Raw genomic sequence first — 24,930 nt, forward strand, 5'->3', positions numbered from 1 at the left:
CGTTAAATACCCAAACTGTCACGCAGCCCTATGTACATTACGATGCTGCCAAAAGTCACGCAAATACTGGCCGTAAAGGCAGACGCCCATATGGATTTAAGGCCTTCCCATTTAACAAACACAAGGACAAACCACAACGGCTAAATGACGTTTATTAGCTGTAATTTAGCATGCGGCTCGCCTGAAAAGACATAGTTTTCCAAATGTGTGTAACAGAATTAAGTTGCTTAGACACGGCTGTATAAGGAAAGTAAAATGTTAGGATAGCCGGGTCGTCAAGTAAACATGAGATAATTTTACGTGCATTTTGGATTGACGGTTTTATTTAAGCAAAATAATAATTATGGGGAAAAACTGAAAAACCAAAATTTAACGCGTGTTCTTAACTGTTAACTTCTAGTCATGTTCGTAGTTTGTATCAAACGAGATTGCATGAAATTAGAAACAGCTCGCCATGCAACACCTAAACCCGAAAATCAAAAAAATAAGTAATGATAATTTAATTGGACGGAAATCTAGAAAAATACATTCACAACTAATCTGCGCTACTGAAAGGGTAAATACATATTGGCTGGTCGGTTCGTTTTGTCAAGTTCTGGGTTAACGCCTGAAAAGTACACAGAGAACTAGTCGCGTTCGAATGCTTTGGTCAACAGAGTGGTTTGCTATTGGACTGGCAGTGCTTCACATTGATACTGGAAAGTGTAAATCGGATGTTAGGAAATAGAAACAAAACCTGATTTTTTAAACTTGTTACTTTTTGTTGAACTGTGTATCCTGGCCAGTATAGGTATAGCAGACAACACATAGTAAAACAAGTATGCAGTTATATTTCGGTACATGTGCACTAAGTAAGAGTGAGAATTAGCCCACATAGAGTCTATCAGCACCAATTAGATTTGGAGCAACAAAATTCTCAGTGGTACAGCTGCAAGCCCCAAAAGATTTCCTTATCACTTATTTGCAACCAATCTTGTGTTTGTTTTTGAAAGAATAATTGTCGTTCTTAAATCTGCAAACATGCTAAGCATGCAAAAGATACTGGCATTGGTGCTCGTAGCATTTGTATGCAAAGGTAAGACTGTATGACTCATGACTCATGACTGTATACCCTGTAAGCATGGGCGTCCGCAGGAAAAAATACAGGGGAGGGCAAACTATCGTCACATCGCCGTTCGATAAACGGTATTTCCGAACAAAAATCATCTGACAGTGATACTCTTTCTTGCCAATCCCAATATAGCAAAGTAGTGCAATAAACACAATATTAACTATTATTGAAATATGTGGTAGGTTGGCAAACGATTTTTAACGGAAGTAGGATTTACATACACGAACCTTATCAGATGCAACAACAGATACAGTGAAGGTATCACATAATGGCTTTTTGACACATCCGTCAATGACGTAATAATATGCTTGTTACCGAGCTATTGTTAAGTAACAATGTTCGATTCATTTAATCTGTTGTAAAACCTCATCCTGTTCTGTTACAGTTACAGCTTGTATTCGGTGCGTTTAACGGGGTGAAGACCCACGACGTCTTCAGTTTACGTTCCAGGAATAGTTTTTGTATCACACTGTGTGAATGTTTATGGTGTTTTGTTTTAAGATGCGAATTTTGGGACCGTTTGCGTTTTTCTTTTTTCCAGGGGGGGGCACGCGCCCCCTCTTGCCCCCCGCTGCGGACGCCCATGGCTGTAAGACATTTTTCTTTTGATCTTTGTGCCGGGAGCAGTACAATATCAGCAACTGCGTGTGTTAAATGCTGGTTATATCTAACAAGTTTAGCATTGCTTGTTTGGGAAATTAAAGTCGATTTACTGGCCAAAACATACTCTCATTCCATAATATACTACCGTGCTAAATATCACAAAGTACGTCAAAAACTTGGACATAGCGTTATCCGCCCCTAAAGTATATTCTGTATGTTAAAATACTTGCATTTGCCTACATTCTTATAGGTTTTTCATTGGACTGTTACACATACGTGGTGAACAACCATCAGAAAATCCCATCGAACGAATCGGCACCACTCCAGGCGTGTACAGCTGAATATCAATACTGCGCAACTTTGGGATGGACTTCAACACTCACTACTGGAGGTAAGTCGGCGGAAGAGGTGGTTGGCATTTCTTAGGCGTTTTTGCGTTTAAAATTGACTGATGTAAATTAAAGGGAATATATTCCTACTGTTTGCCAAGCTCGTACCGAATACTAGGACATCATAAGCAATCATTTTGTTGCATTAAGTAATAGGCGAAAAAGTGAATTTTGCAAACAAAAAAGTTACTTTTGTCTTAGATAGCGGGATTACCAAGTGATCATTAATTGCTCAGAAATAATTATGATTAAACTGCAAAACCATTCTTATTTATAAAATCAACAGACATGTTTAGACAATAAACCCCGATGGTTGACGTCATACCAAGTTTAATTTCCGACTCTAAAAAAGTTCAATTTACAACAAGCACCGTCAAAGCAGTTCAATTTAGGTTTTAGGAAAAAGGGTCCTGATGTCAGAGAACAAGAAAGATTTAAAGTACTTTTTTACCAATAAATGAGATCATTTTACTGAACCCCAAGAACAAATCTAATTCAGTTATTATGTATTCTTCATTTAAACAGAGCAAGTCAAGTTCCAGCAAGGGCTGTGTGCTACACATTCAGTTTGTAAATCCTTCTGCAAAGCTGTATACGGTGACCCGCAGTTGGGCAAGATCACCAACCAATGTCAACATCAGTGTTGCAACGGCAATGCGTGCAACAGAGCATAAAAACGTGTTAAAAACTAAAATGTGTTGTAAGGATTTGTTGCTTTAAAAATAGTAGTATTTTCCTTTAATTTTTTGAAAATTTGCACATGTTTTAAAAGTATTGTGTTTTTGAATAAATGAACTAATTTGTTGCAATCCTTGTCACACCGTTTCGACCCAGATCGGTAAGATAACAAGTGTTTTTTAACCGCTGTGCCGCGGCACACTTGTGTGAGTCATTTTATGTGCAAAAAATATCTGTTCGAAGACCACGACCTTACAAAAAAGTTTCGTAAACCAAGTTTTATATCTTGTATACTTGTTATACCTCGGTTGCACTACATAGTCACTGATTGGACAAGTAGTGTAGGTCGGTTTGTACCTATGATTGCTTAAATGTAAGATTACAATGCAGTGTGAACCTTCCTTAAAAGCTACAAACTCTGTATTATTATATATTTTATTCATAAATAAATAGTCATACAACACAAAAGGAGCGCTTGAAAAGTTACACATGCAAAAGAAAAAGTACTACTGTTTGCGACCGTTCGCACATTGTTTGTTTTTCAATTTATCTGGTTCACCCAACAATTTCTGGAAGTTCGGCAACTTTTTCCAGCATGCATTGATCCATATCCACGAAAAACACCTTTGGTCCCCGTGTACTTGCCATAAACCCAACGGTGTATGGAAAGACTTGGTTCTGTAAAACAATGAATTCTTTCATACCAGAACAAAAGTGCGTACTATGTTTCTCTCTAAAAAATCAACATAAACAAATAAGCAGTAAAAATAAACGAAAATATTAGGCTTAACTCTGTCCTATGGTGACATCAGAAACAACATAAATTAAAACACACTTACCCTTTCGAAAACCTCATCGAGCAGCTGGGTGACTGAGGAAAAGTCTTGACCTTTCACTCCTTTAGGCATCTGTTCTTCCTCCGATGTCAATTTCAAACCATCGTAGATTTCATATTCCATCATCTGAAAAGACAGTTCAAACGTGTTGGCAATGCAGAACAAAGCATCAGAAAAACTGCAACAATAATTCCAAAGCAGTAACAACCTGCGGGGTATCTGGGTTTCCAGCAGCTGTTGGTTTACCCTCATCAGCAGTTTTGCAATCAACATCCCCAGAAGTAGCAGCCAATATTTCGTTTTCCTCAATCTGTCAGTATAAACAAGCGGTGATGTAAGTGTTGAATAAATCAGGGTATAGTGTAGAGCAGTGGTCTTCAACCTTTTTTTAAAGCGACCCCAATTAAAGAAAAAATGAATATCGCATTTACATGCGCCCCCATTTTTTTCCGATAGCAGAAAAATGTTCAAATAATGCCGAAACTGAAACTATTTTTAACTAAATTGGCCCGCTTAATTTTAGCATTGTGTCACGAAGTACCAAGGTGTAATGCAAAACATGTGTAAAGATTTCGAACTGGAACACAAACGAATTATTTGTTTGTTAAACGCCAATCCATTGAACTTATAGGGACCCGAAAAAAAATGTAGCCGCCCTTACCTCTTGAATAGGTTCCTGCAAAATATCGGGAAGTTGATCAATTTTCTCCAATAGTATTGGATCTAACTCCACGAAATTTATCTTAGACTCTTTTGCATTTGCCGAAACGGCAAAGGCGTATGGGAAGTCTTGGTTCTGTAGAGTGATGAATTGTTTAATACTGTGCGATGTAACGAAAGGGGAAAAATATCAGAGAAAGCTTATTTAAAAAATACAACATAAACAGTTGTGCAATAAAAATCCCCAAGCAATATGGATTTAATGTTGTCCTATAATCACATCAGCTAAACCAGTGGTCGGCAACCGCCAGTCCGCGGCCCGGTACCGGTCCGCGAGGATTTCGTTACCGGGCCGTATAATTTTTCAGGTTTAATGCTAAAAAACATTTTGCGCTTATATCCCGGAGATAATAAACTAATTTAAGCGTTTTTATTGCCAAATATTTGTAGTTTCTTGAATACCGGTCCGCGATAAAATTTTAGTTTCAAAAACGGGCCGCAGTGCAAAAAAGGTTGCCGACCCCTGAGCTAAACAATCCAAAATTTACCACTTACCCGTTCGAAAACCTTATCCAACAACAGGATCACCGACGCCGCTGGCGATTTTAAAGCTGCATGGGTAGCATCTTCCATCTGGAAATACAGTTTAAACGTGTTAGTAATACAAACCAAAGCATATGTAAACAGTAACAATAATGCTGCTGAACTAGTAACAACCTGCGGGGTATCTGGGTTCCCAGCAGCTAATTGTCTATTCGCACCATTATCCTGGCAATCGGCATCACCGCTTGCCAAGATTTCGTTTTCCTCTTTCTGCCAAAATAAATTACAGGTGATGTCTTCTATGAGTCCGGTTAATATAGAGCAGTATAGTGTCTTAAAGTTAAGCCCATGCACTATCTGCGATATCCTGGAAAAAAGTTTACCTCAGCACAAGGAAGCTTGGCAAGCTGATTATTCTCCGGGTTACTAAAAGGTTCATAAATTTCTACCTCGTTTACCATTTCGAACCCTTGTATTTTCTGCCACAAACAAAACGATTATGAGCTTGAAAATAAAACATGTAGGGCAAAAACCTATTTCTTACTGGAGTATTTTTTTCCTCCTTATCCTGACGAACTTCCGCGGGTGTCGCCTACACATACACAGAGAAATTTGTAAACTGTAGCCTACCAAGTCATTATCAACATTACAATAGATCCGCACTTACCTTTTGAACAGGGTCCTGCAAAATTTCTGGAAGTTTGTCAATTTTGTCCAAAAGAATCGGATCCAACTGAACGAAACACATGGTTTGTGCCTGTGCAGTTGCCGAAAAGGCGATAGCGTATGGAAAGATTTGGTTCTGCAAAAGGATGAATTTAATATTGTACTACAAGTCATGAACGAAAAAAAATACTGCCTGAATATGTTCATTTCAATAATACAACACAAACAGCAACACAATAGAAATCGCTAAGCAATAATGATGGATTTAATGTTGTCCTATGATCACATCAGATACAACAATAAAAAATTTTACACTATAAATTTAAACACACTTACCCGTTCGAAAACCTCATCGAGCATATGGGTCATCGAGGAAAGGCTATTAAGTCGTTTAGACAAATCTTCTTTTTCAGATGACGATTTCAAAGCACGGTTGGTTGCATCTTCGATCTGGAAAAAATATTGTTAGTGATGTAAAACAAACTATCAGTAAAACTGTAACAATAATGCAGTAGCAGTAACAACCTGCGGGGTCTCTGGGTTCCCAGCAGCAGCTATCGGTCTATTCAGACCATCATTCGCGTTATCAGCATCCCCACAAGCAGTTTTGCAATCAGCATCCCCAGAAGTAGCCCCCAATAATTCGTTTTCCTCAATCTGTCAGTAAATATTATCGGTGATGTAAGTGTTTAATGAATCAGGGTAATATAGAGCAATGTCGTTTAGTAAAGTCATTGCCCTATCCGCAACATTGTTTAGAAAAGTTTTACCTCAGCATGAGGAACCTCGGTAGGATGGTAAACCTCTGGGTTGTCAAAAGGTTCATGACCATTTTCCTCCATGACCTTTTCGCACCCTTGTAGTTTCTGTAACACACGAAAACACAACGAGGTTAAAAACTAATTCTGCCATGTAATGTCAAAACTCTAAACCTATTTCTTACTGGAGTATTTTTTTCCTCCTCGTGTTGAAATACTTCTAAGGGTATATCCTGCAATTCAAAAGAAAGACTATGTCTATCAACTGTATGGAGACACTTTATGTTTAGAATAAAGTCACACTTACATTTGGAAAAGGTTCCTGGAACAGGGTATTTTGAACTTTCACAACACTACTGTGTTCCCTGAGTTTCTGTTGAAAAACACACAAATGCCTAGTTGCAAACTATGCCACATGATATCTGGACTTCTAAAACCAAACTTACTTTCACCCTTCTCTCTTTTCCAAAGCAGTTTCCCATTTTTTCTTCAACAACTTCGACAAGCTTGCTTGAAACAACTGTGTTGCAGCACGCAAATTTTCCTGACACATTCAATTTTGAAAACACTGCTTAATCCTATATTGTCCAGCACAGGTTACGGAGGAAACGATTGTGATGTTTTGATTATTACGCATCCGATACCTTGGTCAGCAAATTTCATCACAAAATGCATTGTGACGTTTCATTGTGTTCAACCAGACCTGCACCAGCTGATTTAACTGATTGCAAAAACTTGAATTGGAAAGTAAGAAAGTGCGCAAGGTAGTTTGTGGTAGTTTCTGGATGCTTTGTGAATTCTTTTTTAATAATAGTCCAATGGTAGAGCTAGAATATGTTTTCGTGTTCCTAAAACACATTTTTGTAAAAAAAAGTAAATCATTCTTTTGTGTTTTATGGTGTGATGATAAAAATTGTGACAACACTTGTCCTTAATCTTGTACCTACCAAAATCAATCTCTTCTATCAAAATTATAAACAGTATTCTTTTGTTTTTGGTCTGCAAAAACTATCCCGATCAACAACAGGTGTAGCTTGTTGGTGTGCAGCAAACTTTGGACAGGTTTGGAAACACTGCCCTAAATGGAATAGGCTATTTTGAAAAACGGCTTTGTCTTGTAGGCCGCTTGCGTTTTCGACAAACAAGCTGTTGAAACCTTCCTAACCTAAATATGATTTAAATTTTAAGTCACCATAAATTCTGACCATAAAGTCAAATTGGATGCTTTGACCAATTTTGTAAACACTCCAACAGATACGAAATTGAAAATTCCGGATCTGAGTGTAGACCAGTGCTTGTCAACCTTTTTGAAATGGTACACCTTTTTAAGATGTACTTAAAATATTGTACACCCCAGTCAAAAAAAACATTGTTGAACCTGTGATCCCAACAGGAATGAGAACAAGCACAATGTAATACCATTAACAAATATTTTTTGTAGGAAACAACTAAGTGAAAACTATAACTTGTAGTGGACTCTCTACTGCAAAAACAACGATTATCAGGAGAAATTCCAAATATATACCTATGGCTGGAGTGTGCAACACTGTATCTCAGGTGTATTGTAAGTTGCAATATATAGCCTACTATATGGTATTATTGCAAATGGTACACCTCAACACACCCCATAAAAGTGGTACACCTTTTTAAAAAATTGGTACACCCCGAGGTGTACGATACACCCGGTTGCAAAGCACTGGTGTAGACTATGGTACTGGTACGTTTCTAGAGAGTTTTCTTTCCAGAGTTGTAAGCCGGGTCGGGTTTGGGCCTGCCTTCATATTCTGCACCAACGCATTTAGCGCATTATTTTACGTTTGGCCCTGGTTCAGGCTTTGTTTATTGAAAAAATCGGGTTCGCGCTGGGTTTCGGACCCCACACAACTCAGCTCCTTCAGACAAAAATTTGGGCTTTTATAATACCATTGGAACTTCTGTAACCAAGCAGAAAATTGTATAAACGTATTTTATATTCGCAGTCACAGGCGGAACATGCTTGTCGCCAACAACTGCATAACATTAAACTTAGGCAAGCGTTTACATCACTATCAAGTTCATCATGCATTACTTTGTAACATGCAAGCTTAAAGCGGGTTACAGGTCAGCTTTGTGCAGTCAACCGTTTAGGTATATAATTTTTTTGTAAATTGTAAAGATTTTGCAAAAAAAATTGAAGCGGTTGACCGGGCAAAGCGTACACAGAGAGACCTCTATGGGAACAGATTAAGGGACAGAAACAAATAAATACATCTGATGGGAATGATTGTCTTATGTATTGGCTAAATCCAAGTACATTATTTCAATGTGTAAACACTTGAGTTACTTGCTACGACGAGGTATGTTTAATTGATGCCACTACTTATTTCTTAAATTAAACTGAGATGTATTTTGGAAATAAATTAGTAAAGATTTAAAGATTTTGAAAAAAAACAAACACTTTACTTTAAAATTTCAGTCACAAGGAGCTCTAAAACAAAACAATCACTCGCGTAGTGGTGAGCAATAACTCCATAGCAACACCTAGTGTGCAAATACGTAAAAATAAACTTTGAAAGTTCAACGCCAGGATGTAAAAAAGCAAGGTGGTAACTTCATCAGGCAAGATATCTGAAAAATAGAATAAAACTATCTCATCAGCGATTAATCTAAATACTCCTTGGTATGTTAGAAGCAGGAATTCAAACAGTTTTTAAGACTGTTTTATTATCTTTAAAATAATTTCTAAACATAGTGACTGCAGAAAATGAACAAGATATCTGTATAAGACGAACTAAATGCAACATGTAATTTTTAGGTCACCAAAACAGTAACAAATAGTAAAAGCAACTGCACCTGTATTGGTCTGGGGTGTCAGCCGATCTTTCGATGTATCCCTTTTCAATAAGCGACTCAATTGACCGCTTGATGGCGCTGATGCTTGGGGTAAAGTGCAAACGGGATTGGGTGATGACCTAAAGAAATAAAACATATTTAATGGGTGTTTGTGGTCAAGTTTTAATTGAGTTAGAAGATGTTTCCATTGCCAATATCAACTTACCACTTCTATAAGAGCATTATGGTTGAGAACTTTCCTTGCTTTTATCACACGAACAATTGCTGCCTGGTGAAAACATTTTTTCGTATGTTATGGTGTTTACTCAACGAGTTAGGCCTACTTGTTGAATATTACTTTTTCCTTGGCCCCAATAAAAGATGGTTTTCTTACAACTATTTTTTTTAGGTTTTGAAAATAAAAAAATAAATTTAACTCTTTCCTGGTTTTATTGAAAACTTATCCAATTCAAGTTTCCGAATCGTAAATAAACAAGTAGAATATACGATAAGGCATATACTTGTAGATATAGTTTTCTGTCCTCGTCCACTGACGATCTCGTTTGTTGTGCTTCAGCCACTTGTTCACGTTGGGTTGGCGCAAGTGAGATTTTAAAACGGGTTCTTTTGTTGGTAAATGATTCGTTAAAAGATAAAACTGTGTCTGGCGAGAGCTGCAGAGTGAATAATAAGTTTTTGGGAGTTGCAAAGCAAAGCACATATAAACCGTAGAATTAAAACATATTTTTGCACAAAGAAAAATAGGGTTATATTTGTAGTTATTTTATTTGTAACCGTGTCGCTATAGTTTGACCTACTTGTTGGCAGGTTTTTTTTCTATCGTAAAAAGTTGCCTCCACTATAACAAGACTTGCAGACAACAATTTTGTGGCAAAAAGAAATTAAAAAAACACACAGTGTCTTATAACTGTTGAAAACGCATTTAAAGTCAAGATTTGAAGCGTGTAAAATCCGGAATAAAAACGTTGCATAAATACTAAACTTGAACACCTTTTGTTTTTCTTTGTTTAATATAATCCCGGATTCGATTAGTGATTGGACACATCGTTCCAGTTCAACGCCTTCGAGGTTTGTACTGGTCGTGATGTCACTCAACGTCATCTCAACAGCGTCATTGAACAACAGAACGACAGCAAGTTGATACGTTGACAAGGTTATCTGACAAACACACGCAATTTTGTACCAAGCCAATACCCATAGTAAAGAAAGATAATTCCGCCAGACCGCTGCGCTTAGTTAACATCTACAAATTTTCAAAATTGTACAAAAAGTCATTTATTGTACAAATTTCGCACTAACAGTATAGTCATCAGGATCTAACCAACGAAATGTAGGTGGGATATTTGTAACGTTTTGTTCCTGAGTTTTGCGATGTCCGTATAGTAGGGTACCTAGAACCTATCACCATAGGCGCCGAGTGGGCGGTGGCGGGGTGGCGCCGCCACCTTGGGTCTCTAAAGCACGGTGGCGGCCACCGTGGATATTTTGATTTGTTTGTAGTGGTATAGTACGAAACATAACAAATTTGGGAATAATTTTGCTTTTAAACAAGCATGCTGGCATAAAAGCAACAAAACGTGTCGAAACTGCAACCTATTTTGGTTAGTGCTTTGTTTATGACGTCAAACACACACAATTGCTGGCAGTGAATGTATGGCCATTATTTTGTACAATGCGATTTTACTGTAATTAATGGTTATTTTAGGTGATACAAGAGCGACAACTTGACAAAACATTTTCTAAACGTTGCTAAACCAATATTAACGTTAAAGTAAAGTGTTTCAAATGAACATTAAATTATGTTTTCAAAGAATTCAACAAACGTTGCATTCTATTGAAAGCTTATTGTGCTTTGAGTTGGAGCTCGTGCACGCATTGGTGACGTCACAAGAAATGACGACATAATTTACGTCCGCCACCTTGCAGTTTTGTAAAACCCGGCGCCTATGCCTAACAATGTTTCGATACATTTAGTTCCTTTTTTGTAGCTCAAAATTTTCATTTCGCAATTGTAAATCGGGCCAGAATTGCAAGCGGGTCCGAAATCTGAGCCCGAACCCGGCCCGAACCCGAAAGTATAAGCTCGAAGCCCGGCCCGAACCGGAAACGTTTTCGCAAAGCCCGTTTAGGCCCGAAATTTTGATTGACAGGCCTATCCACAAAAGCCTTGCAACAAAGGATGAGAAAGAAAAAAAGAGAAATACCACAAACACAATAGTAGACAATGGCGTAAACAATACGTTTTAGAGGAGGATGGGCATTAGGTCAAAGCCAGAGAAATTGTTACTTTGTTACTTAGCTGAGTGATTTTATTTAAAAAACAATGGCGGACACGGAACGTAAAGTCAGGCCCATTTTCTCACAAATACCTAAGCCCGAACCCGGCCCGACTTGCAAACTCTGAATCGGGCAACGCCGGTGTTACATCAAATCTTAAATCGCCAGTTCTTGAGGGTGCACAAGATAACAAATGTTAAAGAGGACCGTTCCAGAAACCTCATACATGTACCAGTTTAAAGCTGCTATTATTTCATCTATTTTACTCACAAAGTAAGGTTTCGTTGCCGCGTACATTTTCACTTCACCCTGTGACAAATGCTGAAGCCAAGTCAAGTTGCGACCGTTGTATTGTGCGCTGTAAAACTCCTCGAACTAAAAATGTAAAAATTTCGTTAAGTATGCTGACAAATAAATCAATGTAGACCGATAAGATATACGTTATAAAAATCAATCAGGATTGGGATTTGGACGACAGTGGGTTTACTGGGGCTTGAATTCAAAAGCTGTTTAATATCCGTACACTATAGTGTTGGCTGAAGTAAAGTTACTGAAAATACTTCCAACTTCATGGAGTACTCAACAGTGAAACGTTATAAACTTATTATTTATCACCTATGCGGCCGAACTCTAAATCCACAACGGTTTAGCGTCAAACAAAAACACATATTTACCCTTTTTATGCACTTTATTAGAGCTTCTGGAGGTATAAAATTGGACTGCGTTGAGTTGAGTGGCCATGCCCCTGCCTGGAGAAAAATAAAAAAGTTACTTGTTACAAATATCAGCAATTTGCAATACATTTACCCAAATTTCTGTAAACATGATTAAAAAACAAACAAATCAATCTACAAACCAGTTCGGATAAGAATCCAGTTGGTGGCCACAACATAATTTAAATGTGCTTGGTGTGTTCTTAAGACGAAAGTATGTAAAAAACACCACAACAACACACCTGTAAAATGTTGGCGTTAAGAGTAGGAGATATTTGATCACCAGATTGCACCAGAGAGTCATGGAACTTTTTAGTGTGTTCTGCACTGAGTCGTATGTCCGTAAACATACAGTGCAATTTCGACGTGAAATCATAACCACAAACGTCTTTAAATCTGTTAATCATCTGTTCTTCCATGTCCATTACACATGTGCTGTGAATTAATCGTTTGGCAAGAGCACGGCTGTAAAACTAACATACAAAGATGTAAAAATAACATTAAAAGAAATTATATTTACAATGATAAAATCTACACTCTCAGTCTTTAAAAATAAAATTTAGGTATAAAAACAAATCATTTTTCAAAAATATCTGGGGCTTGAGGGATTGTCGGTATTGCCATTTTCGATCAGACGGCTAATACTTTTCAGACGGGGTTATTATTGTGCTTCATGCAATGCTGTTTCTGCTTTAAGCAATTCCAATGACTTGTTTCGCGGCTAAAGTGGCGGTAAACGAAGCGGATGCTTTGACGTACAGTGCGTTATTGCTGTGTTTTATCGTTAACGTACGTTGAAACTTGTACTAAAACACAACATAGGCTATGTGTGCGAATTCGACGACCCCTAATACAGAAGCTGATACGTTACAATTTATTTTTATTGAGTTTTTTCTTCGATTGCAAATAAAATATCAGTTATCGGCCTTTTTGACCTGCTATACATGTTTCAAAGGTTCAATTAAATAGTGTTGTTGTTGGGGCAAAGGTTTTCTGTTACCTTTTGGAAAACGTCCTTATCATCGATGTAGCGAAACACACGAATTGAATTCTTTAATTTGTCGTCAGCTTCTTCTGTTGGACCTTTTGAACATTTCCTTAAGATACTGTCACAGTATTTGCACACCTGCGTCGAAAAAATACCATTTTTTTGGTGTTGCACTTGCAGTTGTTAGCTAATTCACTTTGTTTAGGTCCGCAATCAGTTTGGCAAATCAAATTGTTTATTTGGTCATCTACACTACAGGTATGTTTTTGCTTCATGGGTCATTGAATATGAAGTTTTCAGATTTTAGACTGTTATACGTGTTTGTATAGTAATAAACTAACTTTAAGAAGATTTAAAGAATAAAAAAACTTACCAGTTCTGGTGCCCTGCAAGGTTGTTTGGCATCACTGAAGTTAACAATAGCAGTACATGCTCGATCCAACGCTGCAACAAAATGCTTGTCATCTCGAAACAGCTTGTGAATTAGCTCATAGAATTTGCGATGAATGTCAAGGATGGTTTCAACAAATTGCATTGGATTCTTAAAACATAAAAAATATGCACCTCAAATAAGAACAAACAAAAAAGTTTGGAATTTGACAATTGTTTCATACAGCTAAGATGACTACATTCACTGGGATCTGCCCTGAAGCAGCCATGGAGACCAGCAATCACAGCATACTTATGGATTTTTCTTAATGGGCCTGGTGTACTTTTATTCTTTGTTACCGTGTAATGAAATTTTTTTTCACAACAATCCTCTTTTTGTTTGCAAAACATTTGTTAACAATAGCGACGGAATAAAAACAGGATACTCATACTGCGTGTACGATTGGATTGCCCATTATTTTTGTATGTTTTAGTGGTAGAACTCCATTTTATTGCAAACTATGAAGACAAATATTTCTGTATTATACCAAGAACTTACATTTGCACCATGCATAGCTTTTATTTGATCCAAGCCCACTTCTTTTATATGAGCCTCCAACTCGGTGACCATATTGTCAAGTCCGTCTGGGGCTGATTTTAAAAGCATGTACATGTGAAGAAGATCTGTGCAGATGAATAAAATCCATATGAAGGAACATGGTACAATTTTAAACTCAATCAGGACACTGAAAATGTGTTGTCAGTCCAAATTTTCTCAAAAGCCACATGAAAAACCACCCCTAAACTGTACTAACTAAGTGAATTTAAACATTCACAATTTTACACTGTATTTTTTGTTTGTTTAATAAAAAATTTAAAAGCCAAAATGAGTGATTACAAAAAAATTCTACAACAGACGCCTTAAAATGCGTCTGGCAACCTAGCGTTATAAACCAGCACATCCCTGGGAAAGGTAATTAAAAAGAGGCAGCAAAGTGCATTTTTACCTTCTCGGCGGTCATGTCTAATCATTAGTCTGCATCCTGCTTGTAGGAACTGAACATGGTCAAATATAACACGTTGCTGACATTCAAGAGTGGCTTTCTTGTATGAGCTCTGATGGAGAAATTTACGGGATCTCATTTCCTCTTCGGTAAGGAGAAGCAAGACCTAACAAATGTCAAGTCACTCAGTTTTAACAGTGCTTTTCAGACCAGTACAGCACATGGGCCCAGTGCATCAACCACTTAATGGGCAAAAACAAAGGTTTGCAAAGAAAATGCACCATGGCTCAGAGAATTTAGACAGTAAATAAAATATGTGATGTTTGAATAACAGATTTAATTAGCTGAGGTTGGCAGGGTTTGGTTGAACAAAACTTTATAAGCAATGACAAATGCAATTCTATTTTAGCTGCCTTTTTTGCCCAATAGCATCACATGTGAGCTTTAGTAAACCATGACTAAGTAGATGTATGTCATTACTCGGTGTGTCATTACAAAGAAAGCACATTTTTTTACATGAAAACTTGATTACATATTAAAACAACTTTTGGTGAACTGAAATAAGTCTGATATTGACCACTTTACATGACAAAACATACAGCCTGTTAAGCATTTGCAAACAAACAACACCAAAAAATCTTACCTGCTTCATGTAATCTGAACAAGTGCTATCAACCAACAAGTCATTTGCCTTTGCTCGGTAAAAATCACCAGTTTGTTGAAGAAATGGTTCCTCAAAAAGTGTCTCATAAAACTTTAAATGAAAATGTATTTGTCAATTTTAAAACAGACAAAAAATATGTTCAAGTAAAAACCAGCCTTTTGGTTTCCATAGAAATTGTGCTTAATGTCTCAATAACAACACAGAGGCATTGGTCAGAACTAAAGTTTCTAAAATATACAAAACTTCCATTTACTGTTTACTTGTGTACCTGTAGTGGTGACTTCTTTTTGTATTGCTCCACTGTCACAAATGATATAACAGTTGTGTTGACTTCATGACTCCTTGAAGTCATGCCCTTGCGGTCGTTTGATATCTCGTTGAGCGCATGCTGCACCAGACGCTCCTTCAAAGGCTCTATCATCACATTTTTCCAACACTCAAGTGCAAGCTGGTGCAAAAAATTTACAAATGAAACATAGTTATAACATCACTGTCTAGCAGTTTCAATATCATCAAAAATGTTGTGTGCATGTGTTACATATTGTAGAAAGGTTGGTGTTTAAATATGTACAGTTCATTATAACTTATACAGAACTGTAATTACTACAATAATGATTTATTAAGTTGGGGCTTGCAAAACAGCCCATTGTTGTTAGCCCTTGAATTTATTGTATTTTGATTAGCAAAAACATGCACAGTTAATCAATTTAAATCAAACCGAATGATACAACACAAAGTAAAACCATTGCATGTATAAATCTTCACAAAACATCTTACCTCCCCTATTTCCAGCATTTGTTCCTTGTGGTCGAGGGCAAATCCATACTCAAAGTCAGCTTGGTAAGGATGGCTTTTCTTCACATATTGTGTGTTAAAGTGATGATACAACAAGTCTAGATATGTAGCACCCTTACTGTATGTCAACCAGTACCTGAAATATGCATAGTTTGGATCGGGGCTTCTTAACCTGGGCGGCTTTGCCTACTTTTGGGCATTTCACAATCAATAAATAACATTTTGAGGCAAAATAGCTGCTTATATGAAACAAGTAGTGTAAAAATGGTTGGTGGTGTAAAAAGTTTTAGGAAGCTTTGTTTGTATTACTTGGGACTTTGTGTAAGCAAATGATTTAACATGTGTGAAAAACATTATCTTATTACATTTTTGATTTACTTACTTAGAATAAGTTGACAAAAGTTCCCCATCCGCAGTAGGAACATTCTAAAAATATATATAATAGCATTGAAAACTTGTTTGGACACAAATATTGTTCAAACATTTTTTACCACTAGAGGTAAAACTATTCTGTGCATCATTTTAATATTGCTTCGTATTTGTTGTGATAGAAGTAAAATAAATTTACCTCATACAGTTCATTCACATGTCCACAAAGCAGGTTTTTTGTCTCCTCATATAATTTTTCATTTAGTGTTTCTGGATTGCCAATGCAAATTGAGTACACATCCCTGAAAACCACAACACAAGATATTGCAACTGTCTGTTCACTAACTTTTCGGTAAAATTTATGTTATTAGTATAACAAACAAATTGTTATATTTGGAGCAAAAAAGACCAGCATCTAAACCAGGGGCGGGCAACTTCTCCATTCGGCGGGCCTGATATGGGAAAATGAAGTACTTGGCGGGCCGGATTACTGAATCGATACATTAATCGCGTATTTATCCAGTGATTTAAAACGGATTTTTGACCACCTAACCAGAGTTGGGGAACCTTTTTGTTTATAAAGGCTACAAACGATTTATCGACACTCGTGTAGGCCGCATAGACTATTTCCCAGGCCAAGGACAGTGATGTTCAAACTTTTTGACTTACAGAATGGTCGTTTTGCTATTTCCTCGTAGTTTGTAGGAGTTACGGTCCAAGCTAATTAAAATTCCTCACTACATTTTCATCTTCACTACAACATTCAGGATTTATTTAACCTAGAAATTGCTGAACCTGGAGTTTTTGGTAGTCCTATGGAAATCGCTTTATGTACCACTATGGGACCATGGGTCTTGTTTGAAAACCGCTGCCCTGGAACTAATCAAAAAATAATCTGCAATAAAATCAAAAATACTTTTCTGTCTATTTTTTTCAGCGCCTGGTGCAGTCGGTTATATCAACATCTTAAAAATGTATTTTGCCATCGAAGGCCGCACTTATAGTGCCCTAAAAGGCCGCATGTGGCCTTTAGGCCGCAGGTTCCCCACCCCTGAACTAGGCTATACATGTGGAAACAAAGGAAACCGTTAAAGTAGGACACACACAAGGTTGGTAGTTATGTCGTAACAATGGACGTATGGTGCAATGGTAACAACGGCGGGAATTTTTTTGCTATTGGGTGAGTTACTGTCCGTTACAACTGTAATTTGACGTAGTAAGCAAGTAATGGGGGATTGCGGCAGACTGTGGCCGCGGGTCACATTATCATGTAAGACCGGAAACTGTCCGCGGGCCGCTCAAAATCCCGACGCGGGCCGGATCCGGCCCGCGGGCCGTATGTTGCCCACCCCTGATCTAAACCTATTTAAGAACGGTCTGAAATATATATGTCCGTGGAGAGTGAAGATAATATTAAGAGTAATGAAGATAAGAATTAAGACAGCTTTTACATTTTAATATTACCTGACAGTTCAAAAAATTGACACAAAAGTATGTAAAGAAACAAAACAGAAAGTTTTAATTTGGGAAAACATTCATACCATGTATGGAGAATGATTGACTTTTTTATGTCTATATAGACTCAAACATGCAGCATTAAAAAAGCAAATTTATAAGCTTGAGAAACACAAGATTGGATCATATCGCACCCAGATTTATTTGCTTTCCAACAAACTAAACTTGTTACAGTGATGTACATATTATAACAGCAATATTTTAAACTTACGAAAATCTTTCATTCCACACAGTTCTTTCCAATGGTTGTGCTGAAATAACTTTCTTTACTGTTTCTGACAAGCGGCCCCAAGTTGCAGCAAAATCCACATGTCGAAACATTTATTATAATTCATGCAACTACTTTTTAAGTTCTTTAAGTATCCCTATTAGAAAAATAATTTAGTCAAAAACAAGTGCACTTAGCAAACACAGGCAGGCAAAGTTAATGCATGCAAAGTGTTTGCTAGAATTGTTGTCAATAACATAAAACATTTTTTTTTAATATTAAAGTGTTAAAATTGCCAAAAATTTAAAAGGTTTTACTCCGAAAAATACAGTCTTACTTAGTTTCAGGGCAACAGGATTTAAGTTTATATGTTTTCAACCATTTTTTTGCTACTATTGTGCGGCACACTACACTTTGGAATTCAATTCCATGAAAATTTTAAGACTTGCATAAACATCCAGGGCAGCATATTGAATCTGAGTTTCAGTTAAAGGAAACCTATCCCATTCACTTTGTCTAACAAAGGCATCCTTTGGTAAATCTTTGTGTAAAACATGTCTACAAAGTCGTGCCAGACTCCAATTTTCAGAAGTGTTTAAAGCAGTCTGAGCAAACTTGCTTAGATCAACAAAATGTTCAACAACCTTTGCAGACATGTTATCAAAGTCCCTGTGAAGCTTCCAAAGGTCCCCTTTAACATTCAAACCCATTTTCAAAAAGTCAGGACTCTCTAAGAGTGCTTTTAATTCATCTGGGACACAGCCCATTTGTGATATGTGAAAAACATATGCACGGTCCAGTGTGGTGCATAGTTGCAATACAGCAATTTTAGGTGTGGATCCACTGTTGAAGTTTACAGGCCATTCAGCATCCAGAGATAAAATTCTGGATTTTTTTACACTGTCACGAATTTCTTGGCACAGCAATGCACAGTCTTGAATCTGATGTGAATACACCACATCACATGATTTTGGTAACACTATTTTGGGATAGTCCACTTCAGATGTTAGGCACATAGCTTGATTTGTCATCCAAGGTGGTAGTTTTCGGGACATTATAAAAAATCTTGAAATCCTTTCCAACATTTATGTATTATGATGACACCTTATGATAAACTGTGCTACCGTACTACATTGAAACATAATTTCAGAGTTTTTTAGTATAAATATCGGAACGGCAATACCCTTAAATCCTGTTGGGGGGTAAACATCCAAGTTGTGGCATGAAGTGAACAGTTAAGTATAGGGTACATATCTCCTTTTGCCAGTTTCGCAGAAGTTTACAAAAAAAGGAATCAAACGTATTATTTTTTGTTTATTTTGCAATTACAACTATCCAAACATAACATTACAGAACGCTTTTTTTACACGCCCACACCACGAACACATGCGGCAAGCCCAAATTTCCAAATCTCAAATATCCCACTGTCCCTGCAGACTGGCCCACCCACACCTGCAAGTCTGGACTCGCACTGAGCACGCCATGTAGCGGTAGTATATTTGGTTTAGTACAGCGACAGCGCTTCCCAACCAGTGGGCCGCGACGTTCTTTCTGGTGGTCGGCGAAGCTTTTCAAACTATTACCATACAAATATAAACGTTTAAAAAAGCAACATAGTTCGTGAAAAGGCACTTTCAAGTTTAACTATATTTTTCTAAGATGTAATATTACCATAGTCTTTACATAAAGATAAATATAGTCTTTACATAAAGTGTATAAAGACTATGATATTACTTACTATGAAAGCCGCATAAGATTTCGCGTTAAAATAGCTTTATCACACAAACAAACTGCAATTGTCACGTCACAACACTCCTTGTATTCGTAACTATGACGAAACAGCCAATTAACACTAAATGAGGTTTCTTCAACGGGGGCGATAGTGACAATTTTGGGATTTGGGGGGCGATTATACTTCCAAGGGGGGGATTTAATAATTATTGATTGTATAAAAATATACAAGAATTGTGAGACTAGGCTAACTTACAAGCAAATTTTATTGGTCTTGCAAACAACCATCAGGCACATGGGGAGCATGAGCTTTTGCTGCTATTTGAATAATTTGCATTTGGCGATTTGTTTGTACTTTTTGTGATCTCGAGAACAAGGGTGGGCTGTTTATTTGGCCACAGGGCACGCTTTTTTAATATAACGGTAACGAGCTTTCCCTTAAACTTGTTTTACTTTTACACTTTCTATAACTTGCGCTTCAAAAACTGCAAAGTTTTTATATCACTTAATTTGATAAATCTAGTGTAAGTTATTAATTAGAATGGAAAAGGTTTATCATATCCATGACGATGGCACCCCAGCCTGTAAGCAAAGACTTCTTTGTTTGTACATGAATAGCCTACAGTCCTACACACTGCAATAAACGTACAAGTAAATAGAATGTTTCGCAATGTTCACCAGAAAAGGCCTAGGCTATAATTGACGCCAATGACCACAGGTTTTTTTAATGTAGGCTAGCTGCAATTGAATCCAAAGTCACGCATTGGGTCACACCAATTAGTAATAGGTAGTTATACAAAGTTGTTGTTTTTCTGTAAACTTATCACTTGTTCCGCCTTTGTTGATTTTTGTTGAATCAGTGCGTGACTGTGAAATGTATAGCCATCTAAAAGTAGATAATGGACATTTGACTTAACTGCGGGGGGGCGCAAGCGCCCCGAGACATGCCTCGTTGTAAACAGCGATAAAAATCATATCAGTGCGAATATTTTTTCCAACTGGGGTGCGTTTGAAAGCTTATGCATATTGGATTCAATTTATTCGAAAAAAATGATATGTTAGTATTTGAAAAAAATTAATTACAGTAAGGAGAAAGTAAAAATTCGGAAAAAAACATGTTTTTTCCAAATTTTTGTTTTTGAGCCGTTTTTTGTTATTTTACGCTTGGTTGATTCACAGACAGCAGCTGTTTGGAGTTGATTTCAGGGCTTTACGTGCGTGTTGCGGCGATCTTTGTTTACAATTTGATATGTGTGCAGCTGAATTGGGCTTGGAAGTGGGTAGTTGGGGGCAGTGAATTTGCTTTGGTTTGCTTGAATATAGTGCTGTATCAGTCAGTTTAGCTACTATTAGTGGTGACAGCAGTTATTTATCACGAAACCAACTGTTGTAGAAGCCTTTTGACTCGGGAAGTTTATGGTTGCTGACCTATATTTTGATTGTATTTGGTCACCAACTGTATTTATATTTGTCAAATGATGGGAGGATTTGGCCTCATAAATGAACAACAAATACAGAAGAATCAGTGCAAAGTTCCTTTGGAATGCTTGGAATTGTGGTTTTTCTGCTATTAATGACGTGATCGAAAAAACACACATCAATATTTTTTTAAGGAATTGTTTGTAAAACAACTTGGAACTAATAATTGTAACGAAAAACATAAATAAACTGCAATTTTATGAAAAAATAGAATTGAAATGACGTCATTTCGTAAGTGATGACGTCATTGAAAAAAAATGTCTTTAAATTGTAGAAAATTTTATACCCAACAACTTTCCCAGAGAAAGTTTTTGCCTATCTTCTATCGATTTTGCATAAAACCTTAAAGAGCATGTCTAAACCATAATTTTTGTCAAAAAGAATTCAGCAGTTAAAGCAGTTACTGCGAAGCGCCGCACCTACATCTCATGACTGATCGGCTCTGGACTAGTTGAAGCACAAAATATTATATTAAACCACCTCATCGTATAGTTTATCTCATGTAGTTGCTTACAATATAACTTACAACATAATCGCTTTGTGGCTAGGGCTGCGAATTCCACATGAGATATATATTAATTCACATTATTAATCAATGCACGATTTTGCGTTTGAATACTGTTTTCTTGAGCTGAATACTTATCCTATATTTGGTAATGTTTGTTGCATCACTACGTAAGTGAAAATGTCTAGCTTACCCATCTAAGCTCTGCGACTAGCTCGGCCCAGCACTGTGGTGAAAAAAAAACGTGTATTAAAATATCCCCTGTCGATCACTAGTTACAGGCCTACATCTATCCAGATATTGTTCTGTGCCTGTAAATTTAGAATACCATATCATGCGTCAGCGTTTCAATGAATATCACTGGCGGCACCATAGCATGTTGCCACATGTCACCAACTCAAATAGGCAAAACAACATTACCTCACTGAGCTAAAAAAGCAGTTATGTTTCTCAATAATTTACAAAACTGAAAGTTTTGCAAGTTTACCAAACTGATGCTGGACCTGGTTTTAGGGAAATTTAGTTCTTTTAACAGGGTTTTGTTAGCTTTCAAGATGTAAAATATCGCCTAATTGCCGTTCAATTCATGCTAATCAATTGTTTCACGTGTAAGGCGGTTGCATCGTGTATCAAAAACGCACAGAAAACAGTAAAAACGCTTTAAATCCCGAAGAAAATAAAGTTTAATAGCTAATGGAAGTTAGCCTGCAATAGGCGCTAAAATTCCGGACATTAGGATTCCGGACACAGAGTTTACGTCCAAATTACGGATGCAGCCTTCGTAAAATTACGGACGTCTGGTAACCCTAATGTAAAAGCAATTAGCTACATGGAGGTAAAGCCTACATTCCAGTTGAGGTGAGGTTTTATTTATTAGGCCCTAATATAATAGTTAGGGTGAGGTTTATTGAATTGGGTGAGGTTTTATCACAAAACATCCTGTTCCTGCCTGAAAGGGGTTCAGTAATTCTCTATGCAAACATGCCACTGCGGAAAACGCTGAATCCAAATACTGCTCAATCACGTGACAGTCCTATGGGTGGAAACTTTTCGCATGCATAAAAATAGATTTAGTTTTCACAAAACCTCACCCAAACCTAAATGGGAGTGTGGAGTGATTGTCGCATACCATGAGCATTTTTACACGCTTAGCTGATGTGATGTAACGCCATTCGGCGGTTTATTCTCGCCCTTAACTGCCCTGCATGTGTATACCCGGGATACTTTCGGTTGCATTTTTTAAAGCAGTGTTCTTTTGTGATAATTTACATGCAGCGTGTTATCGATCCGCACATATATTGATTCCCAACCGGGGTTTGGATATTTTGTGATGAATATATGTGTGACGCCATAAAACCGCATTGTGGCGTAGAACTTCATTGATGTTAGGTGCGACAGTGATTGTTGGGATTGACCGTGTTGTTTATTTATAGTCCGCTTTTCAATAAAGTGAGTGAGCTTTGTGTTGCATTTCTACATTAACAACGCAGTACTTACGCAATGCTTTTTTGTACAAACCGCTTTATTTCGTTTCTTTATTTTGAGTTGTTCGCTCAAACAAGATTGTGTGAGAGTTTGTTGGAGGCCTTTTGGAAGAGCGATTCAATTTTCCCTTGTGTGACGCTCGATGCTTAGAAACGGGGTGATCACGAGATGTTACATGTACTAAGCTTAAAACATCACAAAAGCTTTACCAAGTTGCACTTATGTATTTTTACATTAAAACAAGCGCAAAACTTCTCCAAGTTTGTACCTACTATTATTGTAGGATAAAGTACACTAGATTAGTAGGATGAAGACAATATTAGGTGACATTGTTCACCACTATAATGGCAGAAGCTACGGCATAAGACTATGGTTACATTTTCATCTACAATCATTAATCTTTTTTCATACAACATAGACCGAGAGGAAATAATCAATTTAACTTCGTTTTTCTATTACGTGTTTAATAAGCCGTGAAAGAGAAAAAGTCGATTATGAAAACAAATATAGTGCGAAATAACTACTGCAACAAATTCTATGCTATGTATACTGAGAACAACGAAGGCATCTATTTAGACGTCATCTTGTCATAGACCAGATTGGCTGCCCACTTTGCAGTGTCGAAGTTGTTGTAGGCAAATTTGCCTGTCGATAGTCCAAGGCCGACATAAGGAAAACCGTAAAGCAACGCACCACAAGAAGCACATCCAACGAAACATGATCCACATGCGGTCTTTTGCCTGCAGTATTAACTCTACATTGTAAAGTCCAATAACGGTTCATTATGTATAGTTTTATTTTTACATCTTATCCACATACAATTTCCTGGCATACCATCTCTAAACGAAAACCTTTTAAACACTGAAATCCCAAAACAGCGATAGCTGTAATTTGTAACTTACTCATAATACATGTTGTATCCACACATTCCAACACAAATACCGCAGTGTATCTTACAACCTCCCTCTATAGGTGCCTCCACTTTTGATTCCAATGATCCTTTATCTATAGCAGTGGTCTTCAACCTTTTTTGAAAGCGACCCCAATTTAAAAGAAAATTGAAACAGCATTTACACGCGACCCCATTTTTTCCGATAGGGGTAATGCCGAAATTAAAACTATTTTCATGTAAATATGCCCGCTTAATTTTCAAGTAGACTTCAGTGTACATTATTACGCTCAAATGTTAGAACGCAAAAGTTTTATTAAATTCGGCTCTACCAGTTTGCAGAAATGAGTTAATTTATGTATTTTTCCCTATACCCGCTGTATCATTTTGGACATAATACGCCATTCATGGGTCTCTATCGCGTAACAATGGGTTGGATAACGTTTTTTTATGTATACTATTGCAACACAATGATTAGATTGTGACACGAGGTACCACGATGTACTGCAAAACTTGAGCAAAGGTTGCGAACTGGGACAAAAACGTGTCATTTTTTTGGTAAAGTACTTAAAAGCCGATAGATTGAATTTATAGCGACCCCAGAAAAAGTTCAGGCGACCCCACTTGGGGTCGCGACCCACAGGTTGAAGACCACTGATCTATAGTACAATAAACGTTACTGCCATTTGCAGTTTGCTATGTCAGGCAAAAACAACACCACCACAATTTACCTGCATTTGAATGTCCGATCAGTAAAATGATACCAAACAAGGCAACAAACCAATTCATTATCAAGTTTTAAGCAAGACTTAAATGTTACAACAAACTTTTTAACGTCCCTAAGTAAACCTATCAAGTAACAA

The 24,930-nt window shown here is 37.1% G+C and overlaps 4 protein-coding genes and 1 long non-coding RNA gene across 5 annotated transcripts; 2 read left to right on the top strand and 3 right to left on the bottom strand.

Annotated features, from left to right (window-relative positions):
- The first annotated feature begins 997 nt into the window (after nucleotides 1-997).
- On the top strand, nucleotides 998-2,795 carry LOC145209296 (uncharacterized). Its single transcript, XM_080079562.1, has 3 exons — nucleotides 998-1,075; nucleotides 1,965-2,105; nucleotides 2,629-2,795. Exons 1-3 carry the CDS (start codon nucleotides 1,021-1,023, stop codon nucleotides 2,775-2,777), a joined length of 345 nt encoding a protein of 114 aa, XP_079935688.1. The 5' UTR covers nucleotides 998-1,020; the 3' UTR covers nucleotides 2,778-2,795.
- Nucleotides 2,796-3,221: 426 nt separating this feature from the next.
- On the bottom strand, nucleotides 3,222-7,071 carry LOC145235051 (uncharacterized). The gene is made up of 15 exons (XM_080099558.1): nucleotides 6,691-7,071; nucleotides 6,552-6,617; nucleotides 6,430-6,477; nucleotides 6,257-6,352; nucleotides 6,012-6,143; nucleotides 5,823-5,936; nucleotides 5,488-5,622; nucleotides 5,365-5,412; nucleotides 5,204-5,299; nucleotides 4,995-5,090; nucleotides 4,833-4,910; nucleotides 4,279-4,413; nucleotides 3,826-3,927; nucleotides 3,621-3,743; nucleotides 3,222-3,459 (listed from the first exon to the last, which is right to left on the bottom strand). Exons 1-15 carry the CDS (start codon nucleotides 6,724-6,726, stop codon nucleotides 3,337-3,339), a joined length of 1,428 nt encoding a protein of 475 aa, XP_079955684.1. The 5' UTR covers nucleotides 6,727-7,071; the 3' UTR covers nucleotides 3,222-3,336.
- A 1,125-nt stretch (nucleotides 7,072-8,196) lies between these two features.
- On the bottom strand, nucleotides 8,197-18,150 carry LOC145233916 (cullin-2-like). Its single transcript, XM_080098689.1, has 18 exons — nucleotides 17,982-18,150; nucleotides 16,455-16,557; nucleotides 16,269-16,312; nucleotides 15,869-16,022; nucleotides 15,360-15,539; nucleotides 15,071-15,181; nucleotides 14,431-14,593; nucleotides 13,983-14,107; nucleotides 13,428-13,595; nucleotides 13,067-13,192; nucleotides 12,309-12,539; nucleotides 12,028-12,102; nucleotides 11,624-11,728; nucleotides 10,067-10,234; nucleotides 9,577-9,729; nucleotides 9,282-9,344; nucleotides 9,077-9,195; nucleotides 8,197-8,851 (listed from the first exon to the last, which is right to left on the bottom strand). The coding sequence occupies exons 1-18, from the start codon at nucleotides 18,089-18,091 to the stop codon at nucleotides 8,839-8,841; spliced, it is 2,211 nt and encodes a 736-aa protein (XP_079954815.1). The 5' UTR covers nucleotides 18,092-18,150; the 3' UTR covers nucleotides 8,197-8,838.
- On the top strand, nucleotides 13,197-13,874 carry LOC145233939 (uncharacterized). The gene is made up of 2 exons (XR_013861222.1): nucleotides 13,197-13,312; nucleotides 13,671-13,874. It is a non-coding gene; the product is annotated as an uncharacterized LOC145233939 (long non-coding RNA).
- LOC145233927 (bifunctional 3'-5' exonuclease/ATP-dependent helicase WRN-like) lies at nucleotides 18,136-19,384 on the bottom strand. Its single transcript, XM_080098695.1, has one exon. The coding sequence runs from the start codon at nucleotides 19,061-19,063 to the stop codon at nucleotides 18,386-18,388; it is 678 nt and encodes a 225-aa protein (XP_079954821.1). The 5' UTR covers nucleotides 19,064-19,384; the 3' UTR covers nucleotides 18,136-18,385.
- Nucleotides 19,385-24,930: the final 5,546 nt, after the last annotated feature.

Source organism: Phallusia mammillata, chromosome 1 (genome assembly GCF_965637545.1).
Source record: "Phallusia mammillata chromosome 1, kaPhaMamm4.hap1.1, whole genome shotgun sequence".
Classification (NCBI taxonomy): domain Eukaryota; kingdom Metazoa; phylum Chordata; class Ascidiacea; order Phlebobranchia; family Ascidiidae; genus Phallusia; species Phallusia mammillata.